Genomic DNA, 11,318 nt, shown 5'->3' with positions numbered 1-11,318 from the left:
GTTCAAGTCTCTGCAGTAAGATACTGTGATCAATGGTGTCAAAAACAGCACTGAGATCTAAGAGGACAAGTATGGAGACAAGTCCTTTGTCTGAGGCTAGGAGAAGATCATTGGTGACTTTCACCAATGTGGTTTCTGTACTATGATGGACTCTAAATCCTGGCTGAAAATCCTCAAACAAATCATTCTTGTGCAAGTGGTCACATAACTGCTTTGCAACAGCTTTTTGAAGGATTTTGGAAATAAATGGGAGATTGGATATTGGTCTATAATTAGCTAGGACACCTGGGTCAAGAGTAGGCTTTTTGAGTAGAGGTTTAATTACTGCAACTTTAAAAGCCTGTGGAACATAACCTGTTAATAGAGAGAGGTTAATCAGATCTAGTATGGATGTGTTGATTAGGGGCAAGCCGTCTTTGAGCAGCCTGGTCGGGATGGGGTCCAGGAGCCATGTTGATGATTTAGATGAAGCAATTGTTGAGGTCAACTCAGAGAGATCTATAGGGGAGAAGTAGTCCAAGTATAAATGAGGTCTTACAGATGTTTCTAAAGCCATTGTAGTAGATGGCACATCTGCGAGAGCTGTGGGAGTGGTCCGACCAATTCCACTAGTGTTCTACAACATGCCTATTTATGTTTATCTGTAAACGAGGTTTGTCTAGATACCATCTTTTTAAAAAGATTCTTGTATTGCTTCGTGGAAAGTGCAGAATCGAATGTGCACCAAATGCTGATGTGTCTAATGATACACATTTATGTTACTCCTGACAGCATGAATGACTAATTTAAAAAGTGTCTGAATTGGTACTCGGCATTGGCCACTCCACTTAATGAAGTACTTGGTCCTTGAATTGGTTCTGAACAAATGCTGTTGGTGTACACTCTTCTTGGAAATAAAAATCTACAAAGAAGTAGACAAAATACTTAATTAAGGAAACAAAGAAACAAGACAGTCTGACTGGCTGATTGCGAAGAACAGTTTGACATCATATGTTTGGTTCATACACCACCCCCCTCCATCGCACAGACTGTTTCATATATGAGAAACTAAGAAAGTTTAAGACAAAGCAATAGAAGAAACAAAAAAAAAGAAAATAAAATGAATTAATACTTATTACAAGCATTGCATAGCTGTCAAGAAGTCTTGTAATGTGAGGTGTCTTCTTATCAGCTCTCAAGATCTGTGCAGATTTTCTGAAAACAGAACAGTTTGATGTTAAATTGCATCAAATCTTTATCCTTTTCACAGGAACACTTGCATAAATGAGGTTTCTTTGTGTCTAAACATTTTTTTGCACCCAAACCTGCTGCTACTGTATATACTTGGCATGAATGGTCACAGGTCATGTGCCTTTGAGTATAGATTTGTCCTGTGTCATATGATTAGGTACGTGAGCCAAGTCACCAGTCCAGGTCAAACTTTATCATGACAAAAGTGGCAAAGTCACAGGAGACCCATGACAGTTGTGATTAATGTCAGTCAGTCCACTGAGGCTCAGCAGTTAGGAGTGATAACTAGGCTGCTCTGTGAAGATTTTATGAGCTTTGCTTCTCAAATTTTCTCCAATGCAAGTTTATTTATCTAAGTTAAGTATATTTTTGAGTGGCTGATGGAGCTCAAGACCATTTATAAGACCATTTATACCTGTGATCTGAGTACATTTGGTGTGCATCTGGCTGGACAACAGTATGGCACTGTACTTGCATTTACAGCATTGTGTTTACCTCATTTTTTGCCCCACATGCTTTGTTAAACAAGTGAGAAGCTGGTTATGGTGATGAGAAAAATAAACAGGGCAGGTGCAAGGGTAGCAGAGGTGGTAACGTACTGCCTGTGGTCTCTTTCATCATGGAAGGGTTTGTCTGCCTTTAAGGCTCTATTTCCTGGCACTGTACTCTGTACAAATGAAGCCAGACTGATCTAATCACATTGCAGTCTTCGTGCATGCAGTGCACACCTTTCATGCTGCATATTCCAAATTTAATATTTTAGATATACATACTGTATCAGTTGTGTGATTGCTGAGGTAGAATTAGGACGAATGTAGATGAGAAGAGAGCAGAGGTACTGTAAATTAAAAAAGTAAATGCATAAAAAGTGCAGAAAGAGAAGCATGTGAGGCTGAGGTGTCTGTCAGACCCCTCAGTTCCTTCACTCAGAGGAATGTAGGCTAGATAACTTTGGCAGTGGTTCTGATAAGGCGATGGTGGTTTCATGTCAGACATCTACTTAAACACTGCTGCTGTGCTCAATTGGGGAAGTAATTCTTCTCTCTTTGTTACATTTTATCTCGGGATGTCAGGGTTAGGATTATACAACTTTCATTCTTTCAACTCCATAATGAATCATATTGCCTCCCCTTTTTTGTTTTGCATTATTTGTTATGCTGGTGTTGAACCAGTGAGCGAAGAAGGCAATCGTGGATAAGCAGATAATTGAAAATGCACATTAAAGTGCATTCCCACTATGTCTACTTAGCTGTTCTTGCATTATCTTGACAGGTCACATTAAAGCACAGGTAGCAGTTGACAAACAGTGAAACTGAGTCTAAACTGGAGTATATAATGTGTTTTTCCTCTTTTCGTTTTTCACAGATTGATGTTGGCTGGGCTAAAGAGCGACTAGATGTTAGGGCCAAGCCTGCCATGACATTGTAGGTCAAGATGTATTACTTCACTGTACTTGGTATTCGTTGGCAGAGAGCATTCCGGACATTTTGATGCATGGCTCACTTTCCTTTGAAAACAGGGAAGTGAGGTTAAAAGTCCAAAGTCCAAGATAAATAGTAGTTTGTGGGGGGGTTTGGGGGGATTGTCAGGAGATAGCAGGTGCGGGGCTTTGTAGATTTCTGTCTGAGTGGCGGCAGAGGAAGAGGGCAGCAGCTCAGCTGTGTCTAGGTGGCAGGCATGGGTGGCTGGATGACCTCAGAAAAAGATAAAGGTTTCATGTTTTTAAAAACATTTTGCATTGACTCTGAGTGACAATATCCAGATGATGTTTTGCAAATAATCCATCTTAACTGATAACTGAAATAATGTGCAGTTCTAGTATTTTAGCTTCCATTCAGTTCCATAGAGATGAGTGGAAAGAGGATCAGAAGCCTTGTTCAGAAAGAGGGCTTTTGGGAAAAAAAAAAAAACACACTGTAGTGATTGTGCTGGTGACCTTAACGTGAGAAAGGAAGAAGGCAAGACATTAGCTGTGTCTGGAGATAGTATTCTTAGAGCTTGTAGTTGTAGGACTCTTTGAGCAGGCTGATAAGTGTCAAGATAGCAGTTCTTGTGCAGACAGGTCTGGCAGTTACTTTACTCTGATCAGACACCAGACTCTTCCACTTGCATCTTAGCTTATCAAATACAAAGAAAAAGCATTAAAGCTTTAGAGAACAAGCTGGTAACAGTTGGGATGTGTGCTTTCGTCAGTCATACAAAATCTTTGTATACACACGTTTGTGTTGTATCTAGTTTTTCTGTTGTCATGTCTTGACAGAATTTGTGTAGTGTATTGAATTTCTTTTTCCCCTCATTCACATGTCATTGTTGTGTAGAGACATTTATTTCCTGTCTGACTTGTTGCTTCACATCACATTCCTCATCAATACACAGAAATGTGGTGTGTGTCATATAGTTGTAGTTCAGGCATAGCTGGAATGTGTTTAACCTTAGAGAGATGTATTGTTTTTCTGAGCCTGAAGCAGAAGGCATTTCATCTAAAAGTTTTAATAGTCCACTACCGTTTCATCCCACTTCACATCACACTCCTCATCAATACACAGAAATGTGATGTGTGTCATATAGTTGTAGTTCAGGCATAGCTGGAATGTGTTTAACCTTAGAGAGATGTATTGTTTTTCTGAGCCTGAAGCACAAGGCATTTCATCTAAAAGTCCACTACCGTTTCATCCCCTGTAGCCTCCTGTGTCACTCGATTGCCCGATATCACTGTCAGATTTAGATTGATCACCTATCACCCATGTATTGTTTTTTGCCTTCCTTCATGTCAGTAAGATTCCAGCTGTGAATAATTGTGATTTCATCCTACTAATCTGGAATGAAACATCTCATGTTTACCATCGATTTGCTTTTATTTTTATCCTTTTTGCACATGTCCTGTGCCTGTGCTTGTGTGTGTGTGTGTGTGTGTGTGTGTGCATGTCTTTTGTGTGTGTGTTTGTGTGTCTATAGCAATTGCTCAGATCTATGGGGTCTAGGCTCAGGCCACACGATAGAGCAGTGGGACTCTGCAGGCATGTACGGATACCCTGACCACAGCAGGTGAATACACCCACATGCACGCAAATACACAGTGAGTCAGCAGTTGTTCTACATCTCTTCCTTACTGCAAAAGTTACACTGTGAAAACAGTATTGCTGCTTTAATATTCATTTGTCGTTCTGTATGTCACTGCATCACTATACATTGGCTTCTCAAAGCTTAGTTAAGCTATTTCTGTATGTCACTGCATCACTATACACTGGCTTCTCAAAGCTTTTTTTTATCAAGTTAATTAAAAGACTTTGAGGCTGTAATGTAATCACCATTCACAATACAACATTATGACTACCGGCAATGTGATAATGCATTATATGGTAGAGGCAATAAGGAAATAGATAAGCCATATTTGAAAATTTTCATGTAATAAATGCAGCTGGAATAGGTCAAATCTGCTACATTAAGTGCATGTTATGAGTAGTTCGCTGTCTGCGCTATCCCATTAAGTGGTAGTATTGATTACTCCTTAAAATACATGACCAAATGTGAGTTTCTTGGTCATCCATAAAGATGTTCCGCCTCTGTGTCTAGATTTGTTTTCCTGTAAAATAAGGTTGATTTTTGCAAGGTACTAATTTTAGAGAGCGCACTCACTGTGCAGTGGGTTTTTTCCAGCTGTGCTGATGAGTCTCACAAAACAAGGTTAAGCCATAAAACACAATCAGCGCCCTGCACTCTACTGGTTGGTGAGTTAGTGGCCTTTGTTTCATGCTCCAGTTTGTCTTTGTCTCGGTACACACTAGCAAACCAGCAACTTTAAAAGGCACAAACACCTCTAGGAGTTCCACCCAGTTTAGTCTCCTGTCAAGACTTGGGAACATCACTGAGCTATTAGCCACCCTCTCTCAACTTTCTCAGGTCACTGGATGGTCGTCTTCAGGTATCCCATCGTAAGGGCCTGCCCCACGTCATCTACTGCCGCCTGTGGAGATGGCCCGATCTTCACAGCCACCATGAGCTGAGGGCCATTGACACCTGCCTGTACGCCTTCAACCTTAAGAAGGATGAAGTGTGTGTCAATCCCTACCATTACCAGAGAGTGGAGACACCTGGTAATGATCCTTGAAAACTGTGTGTGTGTTTTAGCTAAAGTGTTTTTACTGAGTACTGCTAGCAGTTATCTTCAAGATGCCCTCTAACTAGTGGATAATGACAGTGGTCATTACAACCGCAGTTGTTTGGAGTTCCATTGTTACTTATAATATTGCTAGAATGTGCTGTTGAAGCCACTTTAGATGTGGTTATGTGTGTGTGTGTGTGTGTGTGTGAGGCAGAATGTTGTTAGAAAAAGGAGTGTATTATAAAGTTTTGGTTCATATTGTAAATCATATTTACCTCTGTCAGTGACACTGCCTTCTCTCTCCAGTGCTGCCTCCAGTGTTGGTGCCACGCCATACAGAGATTCTGACAGAGCTTCCCCCTCTAGACGACTTTACAAACTCCATCCCCGAAAACACCAGCTTCCCTGTTGACATAGATCCTCCTAATAACTATATACCAGGTCTGTGTGCGGGGCAAAAATGTAAATGTTTTCCTTTTTTATTCACTTCTTACATTAGCTGCCATACAAGTCAGTAAAATGTATTTTTAATAAAAAGTCATCAAAGGTAGGATTGTTTTCCACTGTACATATGATCATACACACAACCTTTACTGCATATTGACCTGCTGCCACACAAAGACCTCAATTCTGTCTCATATATGTAGCAGTGGGTTTAAAGTGTATTCTTGCGTCCTGCTCCTGTACAGAGACTCCTCCGCCTGGCTACATCAGTGAAGATGGGGAGACCAGCGACCAACAGATGAATCAAAGTATGCAATTGAGTAGACTAGTTTAGTGTGCGCTGTGCATGCTGCTGTGTATGTGACTTTTTGGAAAATAGTTGTTGGAAAAATCGTCAAAAGGTTTGTTTTGACAATTTTAAAATCGTACTCACAGCCACTTCTTTTGTATTATGCTGACAAACATACAGTACGTCATTGCAGCAGGGAACATAAGCACTGCAAACAGTATTGGTTACATTAAATACCTCAGTTTACACGCTATATTAAATGTAATATAGATTACAAAAAGGTGTTACATGTCTTGTTTATTTATTTATTTTTCTCCAGGCTCACCAGCAGAAATGTCTCCAAGTACCCTATCACCTGTCAGTCATGGCCTCGGTAGGATGATTTCATTTGTTTCTCAATTAGTTTTCTGTAGTTAGTTCAAATGGGAAATGTTATTTTGAAAATGAGCTGAAATCTTAAAATTCTGCTCAAAAGTTAATTTCTGGAAAAGCTATTAAATTTGGGAGAATGTGTCAAATGTTTGCTCCTCGTTTCTGTTTCAGACCTTCAGCCCGTCACCTACAGTGAACCAGCTTTCTGGTGCTCTATAGCCTACTATGAGCTAAACCAGCGGGTTGGCGAGACGTTCCACGCCTCACAGCCATCTCTGACTGTCGACGGCTTCACTGACCCCTCCAACTCTGAACGCTTTTGTCTAGGGCTTCTCAGCAATGTCAACAGGAACGCAACTGTTGAAATGACAAGGAGACATATAGGTACAAGTGCACACACTTTGTAAACATAATAATCAGTAGAAAAGGTTCACAGAATTTTCACAACGCAGGTGTTGCAGCACTCCTTTCCAGCATTAGACTGATGTTCTTGAGCAAAGTTAACAGCATCTTTACAGAGGTGGAAACTTGTAAATACAGTGGAAGTAGTTCCCACAATAAGAGCTGTTAAAACTTCACTAAGCACTTACTCTTCTTACTTTCACTGATACATGTTCAAGCCATAACTTTAAGCCTTGTTTATGATTTATGTCTTGCTCCCTTTCTTTTATCCCTTTATCTTCACACTAATTTGCTGTTTTCACCACAGGTCGAGGAGTGAGGTTGTATTACATCGGAGGGGAGGTGTTCGCCGAGTGCCTCAGCGACAGTGCCATTTTTGTCCAGAGTCCCAACTGCAACCAGCGATATGGCTGGCACCCGGCCACAGTCTGCAAGATACCACCAGGTAGACACACTGATAGTACTTTTTTTCTTTTGCACCACATGAATTTTATACCACTGACAAAAATAATATATTTGCCATGTTTGAGTTTATTGTCAAAAATTCGATTGAGCTCCTACTGGAACTTGACTTGTAGTTTGGATCCCAATGAGGAACAGGCGTCAGTACCACCAAACAGCTCTGTAGCTGTTGGTACATAGCGGCTCACTCTTATGGTGGATGTAGTCCTGTTTGAATTGTGAAACATGACTTTTATTTTAGCTGATATTAATGAAATGAAGCTTGAGGAAGAGCACTAATGTCTTCCAAAGTGTGACAGTTTTTCTCAGACTCTCACCCACATACACACTGACTCATCCGTACCCATGTAACTTTGAACATTTCATTCCTGGCCAAATGAGCACTGTGAACAGTATCATTACTGAGACGCACAATTGTGCAGAAAGGAAACACAAGGATCACACAAAGGAAGACATTCAGGGGTCGGGCTTGTCAGCCTTATGGAGAATAATCACCAACATACAATACACCCACAAGATTCTCAAGGCATCTGCCTGATTAAGTTATGTTTAAAGAAATGATGAAGAAAAAATGTCAGGTTTTCAAAACAGACTTTGTTGTTGTCATAGTTAGATTTTGGGTTTTGTTTTTGACAATATTCTAAAACTTTCTTAAAATACAAACCTACAAGACTTCATCCTGGATGTATCTTCATCATTGTCCCTGCTGTTTTCACAGCATCTTCCTCTACTAAAATGGAGAAACAGGTTCCAGGTTCTGAATGAACTCTCTGATGCTGTTGACCAGCCTGTGCTTCACACTTCCCTTCTTTCTTTTTTTTTAGGCTGTAATCTGAAGATTTTTAACAACCAGGAGTTTGCGGCATTGCTGGCCCAGTCAGTCAATCAGGGGTTTGAGGCAGTCTACCAACTAACCAGGATGTGCACCATCAGAATGAGCTTCGTCAAGGGCTGGGGAGCAGAGTACAGGTGCGTTATGTAGAAAAATAGCAAATGATAAACTGAGAATTTCATTTGTGTATCCTTGTCATGGTCAAATGTGCAATGGCTACTGTTGTGGCTAGTTTTGTTTGCGGCAAAATATGAAGAGATGAGCTGTTTTGGCATCGCTTCTGCTTTGGCATAGTGAGTTACTGTATGTAAAACTGGATAGTGTGATGCCTGGCTTAGCTCGGCTTCACCCCCCACTTGAGGAGATGGGGAGTGTCATCAAGTAAATGCTGGTCTGACTGAGTCTTAACAGGAGAGTCAAAGATTATTTCAGTCTAATTACCAGGGCCGCCGACATGAGGAGAACACTGGGTCAAGGGCCCTCTAACCTTTAAATAATCTGCTGGAATAATTTGTCATGAATACATATTTGTGGATACTTGATATAGTATTTGAGTCATAAAACCTTGTTATTTTTATCTGATTTTCCCTGACATAGTAGCCAGGACAGTTTTTAAACCCCCACCCATCTCTTTGGAGATGATCTTGTCTCAAGCATGAGCACGACACAAAGCGGGCCTGGTTATTAAGATAATTTTTTCTGACTATTCCTAATACCATGCTTGTAAAAAAAACAAAAAAAAACATAAACAGTTGTAATATCCTTATGTTGCACTCGCAGGTTTGCTGGCCACAGTAAATGGTAGCTAAAGGTAGCTTGTCACCAAAGTGCCATCATAATAATTAAGCCTAGAATGACTGAGCTCATGTTGGCCTGGCTCGATCACAGCAAAGTCTGGAGACTGTCCAAATACTGCTTGGTGCATAGAGCGACTATTCCATCTGCACTGGACACTGACTCACAGGCTGCTGCCCTGTGTTTTATACTGGTGGTTTGGCTAACATTATTTTCAGTGAAGGACCATATCATACCACAAGTCATACCTCTTTTAGTCAGGGTGGGACCAAGCAGAACTACTGTGAAGTTTTTGTCTTTACTCCTGTGCTTATCCCAACAGACGTCAGACAGTAACCAGCACCCCCTGTTGGATTGAGCTGCATCTCAACGGCCCCCTCCAGTGGTTGGATAAGGTGCTGACCCAGATGGGCTCGCCCTCAGTGCGTTGCTCCAGTATGTCCTAAACAGGGTCCTGCTGCTGCAGACACAGTGTTGGACACAGTATGTCCTAAAGGCAGCCATACAGTATTAAACTGATGCACTGTTAACATTTTGAAAACAAAACCGAAATTAAAAAAAATAAAATAAAACTACACAATGACCTTGGTGGATGAGAGGATGACATGACTTATGTACAGGAATGGAATATTAACAGTGATGTCACATTGGACCTGATTACCTTTGGCTGTGTTGGAAAAACTTCAAGCTGACAATCCAGTAATCATGGACCTCATTAATTGAAATGTTCCCCTCAATATCAGAATGACAAGAGGGTGGTGTCATAATGAAGCAGACTACGTTTATTTCTTTGGTATTTGCCTGAGGCCCTAATCCAGAAATGCCGAGGAGGACAGTAAAGCTCTGTCCTCCTTAGTGACATGACAGCGGCTGTTTCTGGGTTTGGACATGTGACCTTGTAGTTGCAGAACAGTCTCTTCAACTATTAGCCCACCTTGCCTCTTCACTACCCAGCTGCCACAGCACAAGGTTTGATTTGGCATCAAGCTTTTTGTTTACATAAGGTTGACCAGTTGTAGTACTGCCACACCAGGCTCAAGACCAACCACAGTCAGCTTCACACCTGGGCAGGAATTTCTTAGTGTTTCTTGGTTTTAGTGACCAAATTCCCATTCCAGTTTTATCTCCACTTTACTATATATATATATATATATTTTTTTTTTTCCCACAAGTAGTCTTCAGCTCTTACATGGTTGACCAGTGGTAGAACAAGTTCATGTCTGTAATTAATATTACATGAACACATATTCTGTAACACAGACACACTTTTGAAGTTAATATATCACTTAACTAGCTATTTGAACAAAATTGTTTTGACAAATCATTTCGTCTGCACTAAATGTCGACTGGTCCTATTCAACAGCGGATGTGCAGAGGCTTGATGTTTGAGTCTGGATCAGAGCTGAAACAGGGAGTATGTCTTTTATTCTTCTGTGAGGAGTTTTTATTTGACTGTGTGGTCAGTGGCTAACACGGATAACTGGAATGGGTAAGCTAAGGAATCCTCAGAGCAAGAGCGTATGACACGTCATCCCTCTGGAACTTCATACATCTTAAATCTTTGAACTTTTAGACAGTGATAAATGCATAAAGAGTTAATCACCGTTAACTGTTCCCTCCTTCCAGCAATGTGCACTATCTCTGTTTTTGCCTGGCATGCTCTTGCTCTCTCTTTCATACTTTCTCTCCATTATATTTTTTTATAATTGTATTCCCTTGTACATGAAGGGGAATCCTGTCAGACTTAGGTGGGATCGGGATGTATAAACCCAAGAATCTCCTGCTGTCTAACCAAAAAAAAAAAAAAAAAAAAGACAAAACACCCCTCACTAATGTATATGCTTGGACTGATACAGGGCTTCCCCATCATTGAGATTTCATTGATAGAAAAATCGTGCAATGTGGAACTTTAAAAATGGTTTCTACACTGTACTTGCACTGCCACCAAATTATGCAGCATCAAGAAAGTTGCTTTTGATGTAAAATACAGCAAGAAATCCTTTGATATGTACAGATAGGAATGGTGAAAAGTCAATAACAAAATATCTTTTTTATATTCATTATGAGCATTCAGTATGCAGCTCTAAAGAGTCGTGTCCTCAATATTGTCCAGACTATTATTGAAAGTGTCTGGCTGAGTTCATTTGATTTTAATCTTTCAATTTTTGCCCCGATCTAAAATTTTGGTGTCATTTATCTCCCAAGTATTTAAGCTTTAAGTATTTCACAAGCTAGTTATACCATACAGTTATTTTCTTTATGTGTTGTTTTAGTGACATTTTTGTATTTACTTTTTTCTTTCTTTAAAAATATATTTAAAGCATTTAAATATTTTTCTTTTTATTTGGATTTTTTTTTTTTTTAGAATATGCCCTGTGTTTGAAGTAATC

At 40.1% G+C, this 11,318-nt stretch overlaps 1 protein-coding gene across 3 annotated transcripts in view; it reads left to right on the top strand.

Annotated features, from left to right (window-relative positions):
• smad2 (SMAD family member 2) overlaps nt 1–10,741 on the top strand; it is a 16,626-nt gene extending 5,885 nt beyond the window's left edge. For 2 of the 3 annotated variants that reach the window (XM_020601104.1, XM_020601105.1), the window contains 9 exons: nt 4,186–4,275; nt 5,131–5,324; nt 5,639–5,773; nt 6,022–6,084; nt 6,385–6,438; nt 6,609–6,821; nt 7,147–7,284; nt 8,126–8,270; nt 9,251–10,741. In XM_020601104.1, the coding sequence (XP_020456760.1) occupies nt 4,186–4,275; nt 5,131–5,324; nt 5,639–5,773; nt 6,022–6,084; nt 6,385–6,438; nt 6,609–6,821; nt 7,147–7,284; nt 8,126–8,270; nt 9,251–9,374 (1,156 nt within the window). In that variant the 3' untranslated portion in view covers nt 9,375–10,741. The remainder of the gene's footprint in view (nt 1–4,185; nt 4,276–5,130; nt 5,325–5,638; nt 5,774–6,021; nt 6,085–6,384; nt 6,439–6,608; nt 6,822–7,146; nt 7,285–8,125; nt 8,271–9,250) is intronic. The other variant, XM_020601106.1, reaches the window with a different exon arrangement.
• Nucleotides 10,742–11,318: the final 577 nt, after the last annotated feature.

The sequence above is a fragment of the Monopterus albus genome, unplaced genomic scaffold (assembly GCF_001952655.1).
Source record: "Monopterus albus unplaced genomic scaffold, M_albus_1.0 scaffold50.1, whole genome shotgun sequence".
Lineage (NCBI taxonomy): Eukaryota > Metazoa > Chordata > Actinopteri > Synbranchiformes > Synbranchidae > Monopterus > Monopterus albus.
Note: the sequence above shows the minus strand (reverse complement) of the source record. Positions and strands in the feature narration are given on the sequence as shown.